Consider the following 22,022-nt stretch of genomic DNA (forward strand, 5'->3'; position numbering starts at 1 on the left):
AATAAACTAGACTGCTACTAGCACTCAAATTTTAATAAAAATAGAAATAAAAAAACTATCCTCTAAAGACTCCTATGATTGCAAAAACAGATCAATCAAATTTAAAATCAAACTAGATTTATTTCCTAATTAAAACAAACTCCTAAAACATTACCCAAATAGTAAAAAATTGATTAAAAATTCGATATCTCTTAATTTGGAGGCAATTTTGTAGAATAGACTACAACAAACCAAACAATGGTGTCTTTGGTCGACTTCATCTCGGAAAAAATGAGCGATTTTTATATATTATCCATCCAATTTTGATGCCCTGGAGATACGACATGTTCTTCGTTGCAAGTTGATTTTCTCTGCTGTGCTCCTGTTTGGGCTTCTAACAATTCAGTTTCTCCATGAATATATTCACAGTGTGCTTTACATTTTGAGGGAATTTGTTGGGGGTGTGATTAAAGACCACAGTGGTGGTGTTGTGGGAGCCTTTTCAATCCTCTTTGTAGGTAGAGTGTCGACGGACCATGTTGTTGAGACCCTTGCTATCCTTCAAGTGCTCCAATTCGCCAATGAACTGGTATTTTTGCCTTAATGGATGTATCTGATTACCTTGAGGTGATTCAGATGCTTTGTGAGAAGAATTATATATGATTTTCATCCTCTAAGATTAATCTCCAAGGATGAAAATGAGTCATGGCTGCATTAGGCAATCAGAATTTTCTTATGTCCCTAGTGAAGGCAATAGGGTCGCGCATAAGCTAACTTCACTTGGGCAAAATTTGGAGTTAGAACAATTATGGTTCGAGGATTTGCCAGATGAGTTTTCTTCTTGGTTGGTTTTCGATATTGCTTAGTTGGTTGACTTGGTTTTCTCCATTTGTGGAGGAACCAATTAAAAAAAAAGGCTATATTCTTATTCTAAGTTGTTAAATATAGTATATATTTAAATAAAATGCTTACACTATTATTTTTCCTTTTTTTTAAAAACGAATGCCGTCGTGAGCTATGGATCAATTTTTGCTAGTTTCAAATTAAGAAAAGTCTGTAAACACTTCCTCACACCACGTTTCAGTGGGGTCCCAGTCAACCAACAGCCTGATTAATTAACTTAATAATCCCATGAAGAGAATATATACAAAGGTGAAGTTTCAAGGCTAGCCACAAGCTATCCTTACCTTAATATGGAAGTTAAGAGAACATCGCCTCAATATACTCTCTCTCTCTCTCTCACCCTTTAACACATGCACTCTCTCCTCTCTCTTTGCACGCTGATATAGTCCAACCTAAGGCCTAGTGATCGGCTTTCACTTTTATATGATCATCAATAAATGGCATTAATCTCTCACTCTTCTCATCTTCTTCTCTTCTCTCTCCTCCTCTTTGTTTCTCTCTCTTCCCCGATCCTTGCAAGAGGTCATGTAATTAACACGAGCCATTTCCATAGACCAGACCCTTTGAGGGGATTCAAGCTGTATGAGGGAGGTTACGACGTCAGAAACAAGCATTATTGGGCGGTATATATATATATATTAATTATACTTATAATTTAATTATTTGTCTTTTGATTGATATATGCAATCTAGACATAGATCTCGACATCTTCTTTATCGAATATTTTTCTGTTGATTTTAGTCGGCAGCGTTCGAGGGCGTGTATGGGTTTGGAATGGCGGGGATCTGCATGATTGGGGGGTTTATAGTTATTGGGTCTTATCCTGTTTGGAGGAAGAAAAGTGTTCGATCGTCGCCCCGGCGCAGTTTGATGCTGGTTCTGGTTGTTCTCGTGTTCATCCTGCTAATGATGTGAGTTCTCTATCGATGCATGTAGTCTGGCCATTTTCGTCTAGCCGCGGAAAAAAACAATTTTAATCATAATTATTTTTAACGTTCTTGTTTATACTATGTATATACTAATAATAACGTATAATATCTTAACAAACTTGTTAGCACTCGTCGTCCTCTATCCATGAAGAAGTGAGTTACTAATGCTTCTCAAAGTCCGAAAACATATAAGTGCTACTCAATAAATAAATGCATTGATATCTGTTAATTATGTGCAATTTATCCCTCTTAGACGTTAATAATTAAATACTAAAAATGAGTTGAAGGATAGTAAATATTACTGATTAATAAATATAAATAATCAGACCATTTTTCTATAGTTTACCCTAATTAATTATAAATGCGTAGATCATTATAATTTATTTCCAATATAAAATTAACAGTATGTCACACATGAGCTGCTTAATTAATCCCACTTTTCATTTATATGATAAATCTCCTACTAGAGACAAATGAATGGTACATTTGTTTCATTGTTCTTGAGCACATATTAGCTAGTTATCATTTAAAGAGGTGTAACTGGAGTAATTAAATATGTAAGTTTTGTTATAAAATCATATCCTGTGTTTGAAAAAGAAAATTGAAGTAATAATAGAAGAAAGAATGAAGCGCACTGCCCTACGAGAATAGACAAGTACGTGTATCATGGTTGTCAATTCTTGATGCGTATTAATTAATTGTCTATGCAGGTAGTTGATCAACTCCTTAATTTACTCACAGTACTTAAAATTTGATGAAGGAAAGGGTAATTTATTCAAATTTTACATTAATCTTCAGCTTAGGATGTCAGCAACAATAGATTAAACCACATACCTTTGAAAATTGAAGATCGTGATAAATAAACTATAACCAAATCTTTGACTTAGCTCGCAAAGGATTGAGATTAATTGGATTGTAAGAAGTTCTAGCCTCCAGTAGAGATGATGACCTCAATTAAAAAATAATAATAAATCAATAAATTGCTAACTAAAAATAATGAATTAATTTTATGTGTGCAAGTATGTGCATATACATCCATGTAGATGAACTTGAATAGGCAATTTTGTCAAAAGTTTAATTGCTATGAGATGGTAGGTCATTTTACAAAATGACCTATTAATCAAAAGATAGAAGTAGCGAGACCAACACTAAGAGAATGTAGGGGGAGTCTCATCTCATGTCTGAATTAATAACTCATTTAGTAAAATGAGACATCGCTTCATATTCATTATTTTCTTTTTCTCAATTATAATTAATTATCAGTGATATATATATATATTATATATATATATATATATATTATATATATATATATATATATATATAATTATATATATATATATAAAGAATAATGGAGGTGAGCTGGCAGCTCACCTACCCCCTTGAGCTGCAAGTGTATGACATGTGAGCCCCACACCGATGTGACTAGTAGCGGGGCTCACATGTCATACACTTGCAGCTCACGGGGGTAGGTAAGCTGCCAGCTCACCTCCATTATTCTCTCTCTCTCTCTCTCTTCTCTCTCTCTCTATATATATATATATATATATATTATATATATATATATATATAATATATATATATATATATTATTATATATAATATATATATATATATATAATATATATATATATATAATATATATTACTATATATATATAAACAGTTATCGAGTAATTATCATCTCTACCTATGGCTAGCTGTAAGTCGAAGGATACCTATCCCTGTGTAACAAAGCTATGTTTCTGAACATCCAAACCAATCAAGCTTTGCGTTGTTACAAGGAAAACTTAATTTGACGGTCTCTTCTTGGAGCACGTTAGCAGGTGGTTTTTTTCATGCTAACTTGCGCCCCCGCCTTGTCAAAAATGGTGAGAAAAAAGGGGAAAATGGAAAGAAATTTCTGGAAATTGGAGTAAAAGGTTCCAATTTGAGCTCGATTCCTCCTGAAGATCACTCTAATGCTGAAGATGATGGAGTTATCTTGGATCTTATGGGTTCTACTGGACCCAAAGGAGAGAAGATGAAGATGTCGATGATGGAAATATTGAGATCTAACAAATTCTTGGTGGATTCTCCTCAATCTCAGAGATCTCCTAAGTTATTCAGAGTTCGTTCACGCCACCTCTGTAAGTCTCTGAACTCTGAAATTGGTGATTGTAGTTCATCAAGAATTTCTTGGGCGGACGATCTTGAATTGAAGAATGAATCAACAAATCTATCATCAAAGAATCTTTCTGATTTTTCTAATAAGAATCTTGATTCTGTTTCTTCAATTATACCGAATGCTGGTACGATTCTGGAATCCGGTACTGTTCCATTGGTTCCGATGGAAAAATTTTCAAATGTGGTAAAATCTACTGAGAATTTAGTTAATGATAACTCAAATGCTGAAATTTTTGGTAGTAATAAGCTTGATTTTCCTCCTCTTGTTTCTTCAAAAGATGTGATTCTTCCAGATCCTGTTATCAACACGAAGAAAAGTTGGGTGAGTTTTATCGCTGATAACATGAAGTCTGGTAGTGGATTTAGTTTAAATTATGTAAAACCTGATCTAGTAGATTAACATTTGATGAGCATGAATGGAATGAAGGAAGCACTATTTGAAAATCTTCTCTTATTGGGCAAGTGTTGGGATTAAATGCAAAATTTAAGGCAATGAAATCTTATGTTCTGAAAGTTTAGGGGAGTCTGGCAATTCCTGAAGTGTGTATTCTCAAACCTGGTCTTTTCTGTTCAAGTTTAAAAATATGGATGATATGAGGAGCATTTTAGAAAATGGGCCTTGGTTTTTGTATTTCCAGTCTTATTCTTTTGAAGCATTGGACTATAGATGAAGATTTGGAAAAGAGGAATGAGTGTGTGTATCCTGTGTGGATTCAATTACCAGGTTTGAAGCTTAATTTGTGGAATGCCAAGAGCATTAGTAAAATTGTCAGTATTATAGGTAAGCCTATAGCTACTGATAAGCTAACAGCTACTAGACAAAGGCTTGCATATGCAAGGGTGCTTGTTGAAGTTAACATGCCCTCTTCACTTCCTGATGAAATTTACATACAGGGACCAAATTGCAAGAAGTTTTCTTCAAAAGGTGTATTATGAATTGAAACCTAGATCGTGTGATACATGTATAATGGTTGGTCATGAAACAAAACTTTGCAGGAGGAAGGCTGGAATACAGAGATGGATCCCTAAAAAATCTGTGAAGCCTGTTAATATAGGAGCAGCTGGCATATTTCAGAATGCTAATACTTCTACTGTGCATGTTGTGCACATTCAGGAGGATGAGGACCAGTCTATGAAGAATGAAGCTATAACACATAATGACATGATTCAGAGTTCTGTTCTTCATGTGCATGTTGTACATGTTCAGGAGGGGGGGGGGCATTACCAGAAGGAAATGAGGGATTGAGACAAGGAAATTTTGTGCATCAGCCTGGTTTATCTGTTCTGGATACAAATAAAAACTTTTTAGGTTTCCATTCTTTACCAAAAGGCAAGGGAATATTGCAGGTGGGGGAAAACATTAGTAATTACAGAGAAAACGAAAATATAACCCCAGTACACATGATGCAAGCTCAGCAACTCATGCATGGTGATTCCTGGGTATATGTTCAAGGGAGTAAAAATAGGAAAACTAACTCAGGCGATTCATATGAGAGCAATAGTACATGTGATCCCCCTATAATTGATAGAGGGGGTTTATTTCAATGAATTTGTCGTTCTGGAATGTAAGGGGATTGAATAAATCCTCCAAGTAACATTTAGTAAGGAATCATTTAATGCAATATCATCTATCCTTTTTAGCTCTCCTGGAAACTAAAATAAAGGAATATTCTCTACCTATTGCTGCCAAGAAAATAGCTAGCAACTGGGAATGGACGTTAAATGTTAGATTTCCTAAGAAAACCAGAATTCTTATCATGTAGGATCCTTGTATCTTTGATATTCAGGCTATTAATAAATCAGATTAGCATGTTACTTGTTCAGTTAAGTCTTTAGATGGAAGGATGGACTGTGTTATCTCTGTCATCTATGGTTTCAACCAAATGGAAGCTAGAAAAGAGTTGTAGTCTGATCTTAAAAGCATTTTTCAAAATATTGGAAATAGACCATGGCTCCTATGTGAGGATTTTAATGCTATGATAAGCAATGAAGAGAAATTGGGAGGTACAATTCTCAGAGGCAGACACTACATATTTTAGAAATTGCATTACAGATTGTTCTCTAAATCACTTGAAAACACAAAGGTGTTTTTTCACCTAGAATAAAAAGCAAGATGCAAGCACCAGGGTCTAGAATAGACTTGATAGAGCACTGGTAAATGATGCATGGATATATGTTCAACTCCACCCATGTGATGTTTTTGATTCCAAGCTTCTCAGACCATTCACCAGCAATAGTATTTGTGTATGATGATCAGATACAATGGAAAAAAACCTTTCAAATTCTTTAAAATGTGGACCAAACATGACAGGTTTCTCCCCACAGTATTAAAAATTTGGAAATAAAAAATCTAAGGTTTCACAATGTTTTCAGTCTATACAAAACTTAAACAGTTGAGGGGTGAATTGAAGGATCTTAACAAGAAGCATTTTAATAATATCAGTGAGGAAGTACAAAGAGCTAAAATTGCTTTAGTAGATGCACAGAGAACTCTTCAATAATCCTCTAAATCCTGCATTTATTAGCCATGAGAAAGAGTGCTTCTCTATCTACAACAACCTTCTAGGCTATGAACTATCTTTCTATAAACAAAAAGCTAGAATATATTGGAGTGTGCATGGAGATAGATGTACCAGTTATTTTCATGCAATGCTAAAGCAAACATGCATAATAATAGAGTCGTGGTTCTCTACAATAATGAAGGGAAGAGGATTACTGATGGTGATGAAATTGTTATGGAGCTTATATCCTTTTACAAAAACCTGATAGGCAAGGCAGTTTATTCTTCCCCACCTGACACAAACATAATTAAATCAGGTTCATGTTTAAATGACTCTCAAATTAGAGAGCTCTCTATTCTAGTGACTAAGCATGAAATCAGGGCTGCAGTTTGCTCCATGGATGATGCTAAAGCACCAGGGACTGATGGCTATAGTGCTTCTTTTTTCAAAGCTGCATGGCCTACAATTGGAGATGAGGTCACTTTGGCTATAGAGGACTTCTTCAAGACTAGAAAGATATTGGGGATTGCTAACTCCACTTCAATCACCCTTATACCAAAGGTACAATGCCCAAAATACCCCTCAGATTTCAGACTTATTTCTTGCTACAATGTTATATACAAATTTATATCAAAGATCCTTGCAAATAGAATAAAACCTGTAATGAGATCTCTTGTGTGAGGCTCAAAGTGCTTTTGTCAAAGGGAGATAGATCTCAAGCAACATTATGCTAGCACATGAATTAGTTAAAAGCTATAGTAGAAAACACATCTTCCCAAGGATTATGCTGAATATTGATATTAGGAAAGCCTATGACACAATCAGTTGGAATTTCATGAAAGATATGCTTGTGGGGTTGGGTTTCCCTGATCTTTTTATAAATTGGATTATGGTATGCATTACCTCTCCTAAATACTCAATATCTCTAAATGGTGCATTACATGGGTACTTCAAGGTGAGCGTGGTTTGAGATAGGGTGACCCGCTATCTCCATATCTTTTCATTTTGCGCATGGAGTATCTCTCAAGGAGTATGGCCTCTTTAAAAAATGATAGGTCTTTCAAATTTCATCCAAAATGCAAAAATCTTCAAATTACTCATCTTATATTTGCAGATGATTTGTTGTTATTTGCTAAAGGAGATCTTTATTCTATGCACAAGATGTATCAGTGTGTCAGACTGTTTAGTGAAGTTTCAGGTCTTGAAGCAAATCCAGATAAATGATCCATCTTCGATGGAGGTGTAGAAGATTCAGTTAAAGCAGCCATAACTGGTTTCCTTGGTTTCTATGAGGGAGGTATGCTAATTAAATATCTTGATGTTCCTCTCATTACTAAAAGGCTCTCCTACACAGATTGCCATCCTTTGATTGTTAAAATCTCAGGGCAATTACATAACTGGACAAAGCACAGGAAATTATCATATGCTGGAAGACTACAAGTAATCAAAAGTGTAATTATGGGTGTGCTAATCTACTGGACATCAAACTACATACTTCCTGTTAAGGTGTTGCACAAAATAGATGAGATGTGTAGGAATTTTCTGTGGGGTAAAGCTGAAAACTCTTCCAGAATTCCTCTTGTATCTTTGGAGAAGGTATGCTTATGGATTAAACAAGGTGGTTTGAGAATTTTTTCAGCTCAAAACTAGAAATTTGCATCTGCTTTAAGGAGTATATGGTTTATATATACTAATAAAGAATTTTTGTGGATCAAATGGATCCATGAGAATTATCTCAAGCATAGAGACATTAGGCTAGTAAAAGCTAAACCAGGTGATTCTTGGATGTGGAAACAGTTGATCAAAACAAGGGATAAGGCTTTGACAAAATTTGGAGGAGTTGAAAGTTTGAAGAATCTGATCAGGTCTTGCTTTTCTAACTCAAAGTTAAAACTCTCAGTTATGTATAGAGCTTCTCACATGTTACCAATAGTGTGGCATGGCATAATATTGTTTAGGGGAGCCTAAATGCCCCGAAGCATTCTTTTATCAGTTGGTTGGCTATCTAGAACAGACTGAAAACACAGGATACACTACTGAAGAGAGGTATCATCAATGCAAACTTATGTTGTTTATGCTCTGGTGCTAGCATGGAATCGAGGGATCATTTGTTCTTCGAATGTTCATTTTCCTTCTATGTTTGGAACTGTGTTATGGAATGGCTGGAGTTCAAATGGAAGTCATGTAGCTGGAATCAGCTGATCATTTTGTTCACAAGATCGAGAGGCAAAGGGTATCAGGTGAAACTCAGAAGATTAGCATTGACGGCCACTGTTTACTTCATTTGGCGAGAGAGGAATGCTAGGCTCTTCACTCAGCAAACTAGCAACCCTGACCACTTAGTAAATATCATCAAATTTGAAATTTCAACCATTTTGCTTAATAGTCCCCTATCTCCGGTTAGGGTCTGATTGTTTCTGTTGGTTGGTGTTCTGTATATATAACTGAGATCTCAGTTGCCTTGTGCTGAGTATCTTGAGGTGTAAATAACTTCATAATTGGTGATGAAATAAAGTTTTTCACTGACAAAAAAAAGCTTTGTGTTGTTTCCATGTAGATAAACTTGGATAGATAATTTTGTCTAAAGTATAAAATAATCAAGTTTCAAATCAGGAAAAAGTATGTTTTAGCTGCGATCACATGTCAGATGCACAAAGTTATACTCTTAACTTTGTAAGTTTTATAATGTACATGCCTTGCACGTGGACATACTATTTTTTATCTTCAATTCTTCTCTTTGAGTGCAAAGTTATAGAGTAACTTTTGTAATAATATAAATTATTAAATTGAATAATTAATAAATCTTTATATTAATAAATAAAGTTGTGTACAAAGAATTATATGAGTAATTTTTACATCTTGGGTAATTATTATAATAGGTTTTATGCATGTGCAGTGCACGTGGTCAAATATCATGATTAATTATATCTAATTTATTTCCTTACAAAAATTTATTCATCGGTTCTACTCTGATAGTTTTTGCTCGCTTATGTCTCTAAACTTTAACATTATGATTTTTTAATGTTTATTTGAATGGGCTATATTGAATTTAAATTTTCATGTTAATAATTGAATTGACATGAAACAAATGGAATCCAAAGTCAGCTTGAATTTTCATGTTATTTAGATTGACATAAAACCAAGCTTGACTTGAGAAAGTATGATGTTGTGAAAGTTCAAAACACTTGAAAAATATCATTATAAAAGAAAGATGAATAATTAAAGCCAACATGCCAAGATAATTAATTAAAAGTGGGCTAAAAAACTAAAGAGTATATGAAATTTGTTTCTAATCATTGATAGACTTTAAAAAATTATAAACTAAAGATTAATACTAACTCTAGTACATTTTTATATGATAAAGCATCCACATAAGCATATAAAAATACTAAAAGAGTTCATGAAAATCTATTCTAAAGATTCTTAATTTTACTCAGAAAACTTAAACTATTTTATAAAATATTCAGAAACTAGATCTTTTATTGATTATATTTTATTTTATTATCGAGTCAAAAAATTCTTCTCCACCTTTATCTTTTTCTTGGGCAAGTCTAGAATTGTGTATTCATCGTTTACATCAATTGTGACATCACATTAATTTTGATATGTTTAATTCATGAAAAAGGGATAGAAATCTGATGGGGCTATTACATGCTTATCTTTGACCGTATCTTTAATAATTGATCCTTCGTTGATAGTCATATCCCCAAATAGAATTACACGCCGAGTCATGCCACTATAAAGGAAAAAGAAAAATGTCAATTTTAAAATTTTAACTTATGCTATCGTAAATATTTAACTTATGCTATCGTAAATAAGTATCATGTGTATACCTTTTGCCCATTATAATGATTTACCTCATATTATCTGGCTTGTTATATCTCGTAACATAGTTGATCAATGGCTTCAGTTTAGTTTCTATTGAAAGATTTTCATATATATATAATTTTATATTACTTTTATAATTGCTTTAGTTAAAGAATAAGGTATGAAAATTTAAAAAAAACTTAGTAATTTTTCTTGTATCTTTCATGAAGAATGCTTATTTATTTAGGATAAAGTTATTCAATATGTTCTTCAAAAGGAATTCAATCAATGGTTCTTTGACATATATGGCTTTTATCAATGTCAATTGAAGTGATTCATGAACGTTTCTGAATTTTGGATTTATTTCCTTCACTTTTCTATTTGAAATAAAAATATCTTGATTCTTTTGAAGGATATCTCTAAATATTCTGATAGTTTCTCTATATATAACTCATTGTATTTTTTACCCTATAAATATTATTAAAATTAGAGATCAATGTTTAGACATTATCATCAATTAATGTTAAGCTATTATATTAATCTTTTATCAGTTTTATATAATATAGTCTTCTATCAATTAATGTTATTAGTAAAATTATATGTAATTCATTTAATTTATACAGTGACGTTGATTTTTAATCTATTACATATTTTTAAAATTTTTATTTCTTGACTAGGTATTTTTAATCTACTGTTATTGCTATTTTTTACCAGCATTAATTTAAACTACTTTTAGATGCTGAAAATGGATAATAAATTTAAATTAAAAGATATATATATATATATATATATATAATAATTTTTTTACATTAATAAATAAAGTTGTGTATAAAGAATTACACGAGTAATTTTTTACATCTTGGGTAATTATTATAATTTAATCATAATTTAGTTAAATACTTATAACAAATTAAATAATTATTTAATACTATAATATATAATATAATATTTTTATTTGTAATTTAGAATAAGTATAATAAATCATATGCTATTTATAACTATTCTTATTTATAATATCTATATATATTATAATTATAGTACTATTATTCACTATAATGTATTAAATAATAGTGTAATTCTTAGTTAATTTATAATATTAAAATAATTATATTATTTTACTATAAAATATTTATAAAAATTTATTGTATTATTTATTGAATGATAATATACTTTTTAATAATATTTAATAGTGTGTTATTTTATTTATAATAGTATTTTATTATTTTGTTATAATTTATAAATAGGTATCTAACAATTTAATAGCATATTTATAAGTAGTGAATGACATACTTTTTAAGAATATTTGACAATTTACTATTCTATTATAATTTATAAATAGTCATTTCAATTTAATAATATATTATTTAATAAATTATGTATAGTTATTTTACAAAATATTTTATTACACTAATAATTTTATTCCATTTTATTATAATTAATAATTATTTATAATAAATGATAACATATTTTATAAATTTTTTATCATTGTAAAGGTATTTATATTAATTATATTTTAATGAATGCCTCAATATATACGTGGGAAAGTAAGGAGGTCTTAATTAATAAGATGTTATGGATAATTAGTTAAAATTATTTAAAAGTAATGGTATAATTATAAATTATTAAAATTTGAGACGGCAAAAAAAATAATCGAAAGTTTTAACATGAATATTCTCTTTTATAAGTAGTATATATTATCTTTAAAAAAAAAGTTTTGAATCTTTTAATGGGTTAGAGCAGCTCCAACCGGGCTGCATTTCTCCAAAATGCAGCCCGGTTGAAGTCCAACCGAGCTCCAAATTTTGGAGCTCGGCTGCAAACCCAACCCCCTAGCTGCATATTTGGAGTTTTTTCTCCAAATATGCAGCCCCCTCTATTTTACTATTCCCCCTAAAAAATGTCAATATTAACCCTCAATCTCCTTAACAACATTTCATTATTCCACTTGTGTCCCATTATTATTTTTTACTTATTTAAAATATGTGTATATATATTAATATATTAAATATTTTTAATAAAAATAATATCATTGGAAATGTCTCGTCGATACCTTCAAAATGAGACTAATATTGAAATATAAAATCTGTATATATATATCAATATTCACCCAAAAAATTCCTAATTTACCCTTCAAACTAACTAACTACTTTTAGATATCCACTTATGTCTATTTAATTATTAGTTTATAATTTTTATATATTTTTAAATTAAGTAAAAGAATTGTTAAATGGAGAGAAATTGAAATGGAGTTGGAAATGGAGGAGTGTGATTGGAGTTGCAAAGCTCTATTTTGGCATATTCCTTAGAATATGCTTTAGTGGGGACTCCAAAATGGAGCCAATGGTTGGAGTTGCTCTTAGAAGGGCTTCAAGAAAAGTCACTTTCACACGTAGGGTCCACAAGGCTCTGAGCACAATGTAAGTGTTGTGACCCATTGATTGCAATAGTGTACGTACTTGTTTTAATTAAAAATGGCTAGTAAGTAAAAATTATCAACACAAAGTTATAATCAAAATCCATTTATTTGCAAGGGAAAATTTTTAGTTTCCAGTTGTTGAGAAGGAGTGGAAGGGTAAAATGCTCCTTATCGAAAAACCTACTAGCTAGGGAGAGAGATTGCATCAAATCCCTCATGGGACTAATAAATGAGTACTAATCCTATACCAGAGAAAACGCAGTATCTTCCATGGTGAAGATTCTACCTCTCTTACATCTGGTCCTCCTCCTGGTTTCTCGGCAACTGGAAACTGAAAATTATCAATATTCATGGGACTAATAAATGGGTACTATGATCACAACTCATAACTAAGGGGATTTATTTTTAAGTTCAACGAATATAATCTACCAAAGAAACATCATTTCCCCCTAATTAATGCACGATAGATTACTACAAATATTGACTTCAAAAATGTTCAAAGAGTTTCTTCAGGTGTCGTCCTTGTTGCATGCCATAACTTCCGCCATCGTGCAAACAAGCTGGAAAAGACATTAATGGGGGCAGGCGGAGCCACTTGCCATGCCCTCCGAAGAGTCATGCGTGCCATGGACCAGATACATGTGCTCTTGTGCCCGTACAATGACCCCCCGTGCACTCTCCTTGGCTCATCAAGAAGGGAGCTTAGAAGGAAATTAGTAGACATTCGAATGGTCATGCGAACTGCTGGTCACTTGTTTCATGATGCTCTACAACTCTTGTAAGTAATGTTACTGCCTTTTCATTTCTCTAATTATACTTTTTTTATTATGCTAATCTATTAGTGAGAAAACATACAATGTCTGACGTAGCAAAAAAAAAGGAAAACAGAAAGGATTAGCGGCGCAGCTTGTTGCCCGCTTGTCATCATCACATGTGTAATTATTTAACATTTATAATTTCTTTAACAGATTTAAAAAAAGGAAACAGAAAAAAAAACACTTTTAAAGTTCACTAACGGCTAGGCATAAGCTATAAACCAAAACCTAAAACTTCGTTTGAATACCATGGTATTTTCCTTGTTTCCATGGTGTTTTTGCTAAAAATAAAACATCATGCGTTTGGAAACCATGATGTTTTTCAAGCTAAATCATTCTTGTTGATGTTAAATATCACACATCCAATTGAAGTCACGGAGTTTATAAAAGAAAAGGGGGGCCGCTTTCTTCTTCGACGTTATGCCTGGTTCTGAAATTAGGATGGTCGAGTAATCTGCATAAAAAAGAGTCGTAAGAGGGCGGGGATGAGTTCCCCCGCGATACCTCCAACGATCAAGTCAGTTGATGAACCTGAGTGTGGTTAAAAAGGAACTGTGTGTGTGTGTGCTTTCAGGGGTTTTAGATTGCGAACCTTTTTTAGATGGCCCTCTCCCCTCCCTGGCTATGGTGAATAGCATCTGTATATAAAGGTAGCAAATTGGTCACTTTGGCCATGAAAATGACGGTGACAAAGTATGAGCTGGAGGTCGAGTCATTCTTTACTCTATAGGTGTCGACTGGCGACTGGAGGGGAAGTCACTTCGTCATGGGAGAGGGTGTCTCCGTATTTTTTGAAAAGTGATTGATAGCATGACAGAAGGTACGTGGACATACTAAATCATCCCTCATTCTACATGTGTCGGCTGACGACTGGAGGGGAAGCCACTTTGTCATGGGAGAGGGTGTCTCCGTATTTTTCAGAAAGTGATTAATAGCGTGGCAGAAGGCACGTGGGCATACTGAATCATCTCTAGTTCTACATGTGTCGGCTGACGACTGGAGGGGAAGTTACTTCGGCATGGGATTGGATGTCTCCACATTTCCCGGGAAGTGATTGATAAGTCATGGAGGCACGTGGGTAGCAGACAAGTTACGGAGATCATTAGGCTAAAATCTAGATAAGGTTTGTCCGATATGGACTAAAATATTAAATTATGCTCTAGGGGAGAGGCTTGAGGCCTGGGCCGAGTCCTCAACTTAGCCGACAACAAGGAATATCCCTCAAGATGTCTCCGAGAATTGCCCAGTGAGTGGTCGAGTGTCCTAAGTGGGTCGTCCTCTGCGATATGGTCGACTGATCCCGTCTTTCGTGTCGGCATGAAAGAAGGTCGACTTGATGAGTTGGCGGGGTCGAGGCCTCTGTTGGGTTTGTCCCACTTAAGTAGGTTTGAGGTTATTTTGCTAAGACTCTTATTAAATCATTTTGTAAAAGTCCGTATCTTGGGTGAGTAAACACCATAACGGTTGTCCCCTTTCACTTGGAGTCGACTTTTAGTCAGCTCCGAGAGAAATAAGATATGCTCTGATCAATACAAGCCTGCTAGGGACGAAAGAATGAGAAGTCTTTATCGGGCATCCATAGTTGATTCTGTTTTTCAGGGCTGACATTATCAAAGATCTGAACCGTCTTTTTGGGAGATGAAGTGTCATGGACATAATTGAGGATCTTCCACTTTTCGAGTATTGGGACGTGAGGCATTAAATGAGGGCGTCGCTTCGTGTTTCGAGTGAACCGCCTCATGTTCCAAAGTGGATTGGGCCTGGTCGCCTAAAAAATCACTGCGTCCTTTGAAATTCTTCTATACTCTTCCTTGAAAGCTTATAAATATCCCCTGTATGTTAAGATAATTCTCTTACGAACATTCGCTCTGACAAATTCCTGATATTCCTCCAAGCTTTTTTTTAAGAAAAAATCTTCCTGGCCTCTCAAGTTTCAAACTCTGGCCGTAATAAGGAGAGACTCGCTATTCTCCTACTTATCCGCTCAAAGGTCTATATGGATAATTTGGTGGAGTTGTATGATCAATACAATATTCCTCGGACTCTCACATTGGCAGCACCAGAGATGAGCAAGCCAGTATATTACCATGGTGAGGGTCGAGTGCTGTTGTACCTGGCCCACTTGGAGCATGGCTTACGACTGCCCTTGCACCCCTCTATCAAGAAGGTGCACGCCACTCTAGGAGTCCCCCCTTCCCAGTTCTATCCAAACTCAGTAGGGATTCTGGTGGCTTTCATCATCATTTGCCACCGTGTTAGAGTCCAACCAAGCTAGAGATTGCTTAGGCATTTGATCAGCATGGGGTCGGCTGAGAAGAGTCCGCATTACTCCTTCCACTATCATGGTGAGTTCCAGCTTTTCTCAGATTCTTTGGAGTTGGATGAATAATGGAGGAGGCGATTCGTGTGGGTCTATGGTGGCGACAACGTCTTCACCTGCTCGGGCTGGCCGGAGGCGAATGAATACGCTTTGGGGCTAGTCACCCTTAGTGATTCCGAGATGGTGGATCTGGAAAAGGTCTGTTCCTATGTCGGGCCACGAGAGAGCGATGCTCTATTTGATGATGTGTTTATACAAACGGTGAACATATCCATGATCTTGTCTTCCATTGGCTTCCCAGTAAGGACGAGTCCCGTTACTCTATTGGCGAAAAGTCACAAGAGGAATGCAGGGACCGAGGGGTTGAGTTCCACTGCTCTGCATCATAAAAAGCTAAGGGGGGCCTTCAGCGCTGAGGAAGTGGCTGTCTTAATGCCTCAAGTCGCTTGCATTGTCTTTGAATTGAGGGTGAGGACAAGAGTCGAGAGACGATGCCCAATCGGACCGGTTGGGGGGCCCTAACCAACTAGGATGGGTCCACTAGTAAATCAGCTTAACCACTTGGAAAATGTAGGGTGGATAGATGAGTCTTTTCCTAGCAGGGAGACAATGACCCTAGCGGACTCCAAGGATATTGTTAGCCCTAATACTATTCCTGAGGTGTCTCGTCATCCTAGAAAGGATCCAATTGGGGTGGACGATGACGTCAAGGGGAGAGCTGAAACTCTGTCAAACCAGATGGAGAATGGTGCTGACGGGAGGATTTTGGAGGATATGCCAAGTGTTGGCATACACCAAGCTTTCCAGGCTTGTTTGGCTCGGGGGACCATGCTGGAGCACGCCCTATTCAATCGACTTGAGCGTTCCCTAGAATGCCAAGCAGGGCTGACTAAAGAGAAGTCGGCCAAGGAAGAGACAGAGAAGAGGATCACTGTCTTGAAGGCTGAGTTAGCTCACAAAGAAGGCGCTTGGTGCCGGAGTCTGGATGAGAAGGAAGAGCTCCTCAAGAGCTTCCAAATCCATTTCTCTAATCAGGTGGGGACCATCGAGGACCTTCAAAAGGAGATGGTTCATCTATAGGTGGAGGTCGAGTCCGAGAAGCTTCGCAGGACGACAGCTGAGACAGAGGCTTGATCAAGTCACATATCTCTCGAGAAGACAAGAAGGGACTTTGAAGAGGTGCAATGAAAGCTTCGGGCATCCACGACCCTTGTCTAGAAAATAGGGAATAAACTCGTTCATCTGGATTTAGAGCAGCATAAAAAGAAGGTGGGTGACGACCGGCGTCATGGTCCTATAGGGAAAACCGAGGTGGCCTTAGCATGTAAGGCCGGGGTTAACTACTTTGCCTCACTAGTGCCTCGTAACTCTCATCCTACTCCAGATCGCTTCTATCCTCCCTACGTCTCCTACTGTCTTAATTTGTTGAAACATGTCGAGAAAAGTGAAGGCGGGTTGGATTTATCAACGAGTGACGAGGAGGTCCAGCCTATTGCTGGGGCTCCTGGGGAATCTTCTGTAATTTCTACCACCCAGAGACTACCAACTTTAACTACCGAATCTGGTCGAGAGCTTTGAAGACCTGCATATCTCCTTTTTTTTGTAGAAAAAATTGTAATGAAGTTTACTCTTATTGAATGAAAATTAACTTTTGTCTCCATTCTTGAGATTGTCTTCATTATTTATATTCTTTTAGATTTGTAGCTTTGTTCTTGTCTGAAATGTTGGCTGAAGTGAGTTAGTTATAATGTGTCGACCCGTACTGGAGACTTATGACAACTAGTTCACCTGATGCCTTAGTTTGGCTGAGCGTTTTAATTGACCAGAATTTGACAGATGACTGCTTAAGTTTTTAGATCAATTAAGTATTGGTCATACACTTAATATTCATACCTTAGGCTTATGAATACCTTTTTTCGTAGAATGGTAACCCTGAGGTTAGGTGCCTAGGTCTTATGTAAGTGTCTAGGTCTTCATAGTCTCCGTATGACTGAGAAATGACTGTGGGAGTCAGCCAAAGGGTTGTGCCTTGGGTTTATTTCTGATAAGATATCAAGGGCTTGAAAATCCGACTCAGAAGTCGAATGCCTAGGCTCGAGAGAGTCGACTATGTCTTTCCTTCCCCTAAGGCCGAGAGACGACTGTAGGAGTCGGCCAAAGGGTTGTGCCTTGGGTTTATTCCTGATAAGGTACCAATGGCTTGAAAATTCGACTCAAAAGTCGAACGCCTAGGCTCGATAGAGTCAACTAGGTCTTTCCTTCCCCTAAGGCTGAAAGACGACTGTGGGAGTCAGCCAAAGGGTTGTGCCTTAGGTTTATTCCTGATAAGGTATCAATGGCTTAAAAATTTGACTCGGAAGTCGAACACCTAGGCTTGAGAGAGTCGACTAGGTCTTTCCTTCCCCTAAGGCCGAGAGACGACTGTAGGAGTCAGCCAAAGGGTTGTGCCTTGGGTTTATTTCTGATAAGATGTCAAAGGCTTGAAAATCCGACTCAGAAGTCGAACGCCTAGGCTCGAGAGAGTCGACTAGGTATTTCTTCCCCTAAGGCCGAGAGACGACTGTGGGAGTCGGCCAAAGGGTTGTGCCTTGGGTTTATTCCTGATAAGGTACCAAGGGCTTATTAGGAGTGCTTAGGTCTTCAGCCATAGTGAAGCCTTGATCCCTGCGAGATATGAGTTAATTCATATTTAATAAGATTTTACTGGTTCTAAAATTTACATGATCATGAAATATATCCATCATATTACCTTTTCTCTGTTTTTCTTTTATATATAGCGGACTGCTCAATAATAGATGAAGATTAGTCGAAACTCTATTTGCCATCTCATCAGCCAAGGTTCCTTTTGAGTATGAAGCTTCAGTAAGGCCTTGGAGGCAGATGGTTGGCATGCCGACTTTTAGCAAAAGAAACTGCCCAGACGTCACGAATCATGTTGAATGGTGATTTCCAAGTCGGGTTCGCGAGAGTTGGGAGCACGACCAGAAGCTACATAGTTGCTTTTGTGGTAGAAATTCTCTTGGAGAGAGAATCCACCAACCAATATTGTGCTCCCTGAAAATGACAAACTGTAGCAGTTTCCTCGAATGAGCTTCGGGACCACTGGGGAATGGACTGTAGGCGTCTAAAAATGCCTATAAGTTCCCGTATACGGCTCGAGACGAAGAGGAGGCGATAAACATCGTCATCCAAGTCGAGAAGATTCAACCGAGCGGCCCGCATACACATCGGTCACCACCAAGTGGCCCGTACGCTCAACGATCACCGGAATGGCGAACCAGGTGTCTCGTGCTCTCACCGACTTTTTTTAATTGGCCCACACACTCATTAGCTAGTTCCAAGTAACCCATACGTTCGCTGGCCATCGGAACGGCAAGCCAAGTGACCTAAAAATTAGCCTAGCCACCGTCAAAACGATCTGCGCGTTCACGAAACGCGCAAAGTGAATCAATGAAGCGTACCGGTCAGCGAAACAATGAGATACATACAAACGACGGAACGAGCCGAACTCTAGAAAACCACGAAAGCCTCTGGCGACCGGGACGCGTCAAAATGATCCGGTCAGACTAGTGGCTCGGCCACGGGCCAAACCACCATTTGGTGGCTCGGCCAAGGCCGAGCCACTTCGGTGAATTGGCCAGAATCGGTTTTTTCGGTTCTTTTATGGATTCTTTCGGGATTTGGGCGTTCCAACTGATCTGATACAGTGGTTATCCGGTTGTTAACTGAAGATAGAGGGGATCCCTCGTTTTGATCTGAAAAACCATCAACCAAGCCTATAAATAAGAGCTCGAGTGTTCATTTTTGAGGATCTGGAAATCAAGAGGACGAAGTGCTGTCAAATTGGAGATTGAGCACGAATTTCAGAGAGTTAGTAGATCTTGGTGGAGTTCTTCAATAAAGTGAGAGTTCGAGAGATCTGAGACTCATTCCCCTTTCCTCCGGATTTAAGCTTAGTCTTAAATCTCGAGAAGAGCCGTGATTTTGCTTAGTCAAAATCACCGCGATTTTGCTTAGTCAAAATCACCGCTACTGCAATCACTTTCTTCGTGAAGCGAGAGTATTAATCATCCAACTTCTGCTCATCGGATCTGATCCGTAGGCGGTCCACGGATAAACCCCGGCACCGACAATGATCCCGCACAAGCAATAGGCGATAAACTTCTATTGCGTGTAGTTTGAGAGAAAATTATAACTTTTGATTTAAAAGTCTTATAAAAAGGCTATTTTTCTGAGTTTATTGTAAGTGTTTGAAGCTGTAATGGACTCATCAAAGAAATCAATTTTTTACCCAAACATGGACCATCCTGTGAATAGAGAACTCTCCCTCATGGGGATCATACGGGTCGCATGCTTCGACCACTAGAGCTTAGGCAACTTTAGTAGTATAGGCGTCAATTAAAGGGCCAAGGTTATTCTTCTTGAGAAGACAATCAGCTGATAGGCCCTAAGTTTTTCCCGTAATCTTATCCCTGATGTATGAGAGTTCCCTTCAAAAAAGTCATCATGGTCCAAGGCGCCTATCACAGACTTAATCACAGCTCCTATGCTCATATGAGCTATCGCCAGTTAGAGCTTAAGTAATATTTGGCCTGATCAGATCCTATGTTCTGGCCAGAGTTATTCTGTGATGGCGATTAGAAGCCAATGTTGCTTTTCAAGAAAGACAACCACCCTTATGGTGTGTCTTCTTCTGGAGGGTTTCGAGAGGGGCTGAAGGTCATTCTATCATCTAGAAGACGGTGTGCTTGACAGACCCTCCCCAGATAAGTCGCTGAGGCCTTCTAGGACTATACCTATGTTGCTTCCTCTTAGTCAAATCTAACTCTCCTTAGCTTGAATGATACAACTCCTGACTTCATTTAGGTTGGATGATGCAACTCTGATGTTGTTCTTCAGGATGGGTAGAATCAGACCATTGTTCAGAACTTGGCATGTCTTCTCGAAAAAGAAAAGGGGGCCCTACGGTTGGCGCCAAACTATTGATGTTAAATATCACACAGCCAATTAAAGTCACAGAGTTTATAAAAGAAAAGGGGGCCACTTTCTTCTTCGACTTTATGCCTAGTTCTGGAATTAGGATGGCCGGGCAATCTACATACAAAAGAGTCGTAAGAGGGCGGGGATGAGTTCCCCCATGATACCTCCAACGATCAAGTTAGTTGATGAACCTGAGTGGGGTTAAAGAGGAACTGTGTGTGTGTGCTTTCAGAGGTTTTAGATTGCAAACCTTTTTTAGATGGCCCTCTCCCCTCCCTGGCTATGGTGAATAGCATATGTACATAAAGAGGACATCCATGGCAGATTAGTCACTTTGGCCATGAAAATGGCGGTGACAAAGTGTGAGCTGGAGGGCGAGTCATCATTTGCTCTACAGGTGTCGGCCGACAACTGAAGGGGAAGTCACTTCGTCATGGGAGAAGGTGTCTCCGCATTTTCCGAAAAGTGATTGATAGCGTGGCAGAAGGCATGTGGGCATACTAAATCATCCCTCATTCTACAGTTGTCAGCTGGCGACTAGAGGGGAAGTCACTTCGACATGGGAGAGGATGTCTCCGCATTTCTCGGGAAGTAATTGATAAGTCATGGAGGCACGTGGGTAGCGGACAAGTCACAGAGATCATTAGGCTAAAATCTAGATAACGTTTGTCCGATATGGACTGAAATGTTGACATATGCTCTGGGGGAGAGGCTTGAGGCCTGGACCGAGTCCTCAACTTAGCCGACAGCAGGGAATATCCCTCAAGTCGTCTCCGAGAATTGCTCAGTGAGTGGTAGAGCGCCCTAAGTGGGTCGTCCTCGGTGATATGGTCGACTGATCCCGCCTTTCGTGTTGGCATGAAAGAAGGTCGATTTGATGAGTCGGCGAGGTCGAGGCCTCCGTTGGGCTTAGCCCACTCAAGTGGGTTTGAGGTTATTTTGCTAGGACTTTTATTGTATCATTTTGCAAAAGCCCGTATCTTGGGTGAGTGAACCTCATAACAATTCTCAAACTACAAACACAACATTTATTTTAAAACACCTTTTAGGTGCTTTAAGCTTAGTGTTTTGGTTTTGAGTTGGAGGAGATTTTAATATACTATCTAACATAATATATTAGATATAGTTAACATATAGTTATTATCGATATCCTTATTATATTATATTATACTATATTATAGTTCACCTAATATATTAGTAATATTTA

General features: G+C 37.0%; 1 protein-coding gene across 1 annotated transcript in view; it reads left to right on the forward strand.

The window, feature by feature from the left end:
• LOC109821035 overlaps positions 1,251-22,022 on the forward strand; it is a 32,456-nt gene continuing 11,684 nt past the window's right edge. The window contains exons 1-3 of the mRNA XM_020387230.1: positions 1,251-1,505; positions 1,624-1,793; positions 13,203-13,478. Coding sequence (XP_020242819.1) covers positions 1,320-1,505; positions 1,624-1,793; positions 13,203-13,478 — 632 coding nt within the window. The 5' untranslated portion in view covers positions 1,251-1,319. The remainder of the gene's footprint in view (positions 1,506-1,623; positions 1,794-13,202; positions 13,479-22,022) is intronic.

Source organism: Asparagus officinalis, chromosome 8, assembly GCF_001876935.1.
Source record: "Asparagus officinalis chromosome 8, Aspof.V1, whole genome shotgun sequence".
Classification (NCBI taxonomy): Eukaryota; Viridiplantae; Streptophyta; class Magnoliopsida; order Asparagales; family Asparagaceae; genus Asparagus; species Asparagus officinalis.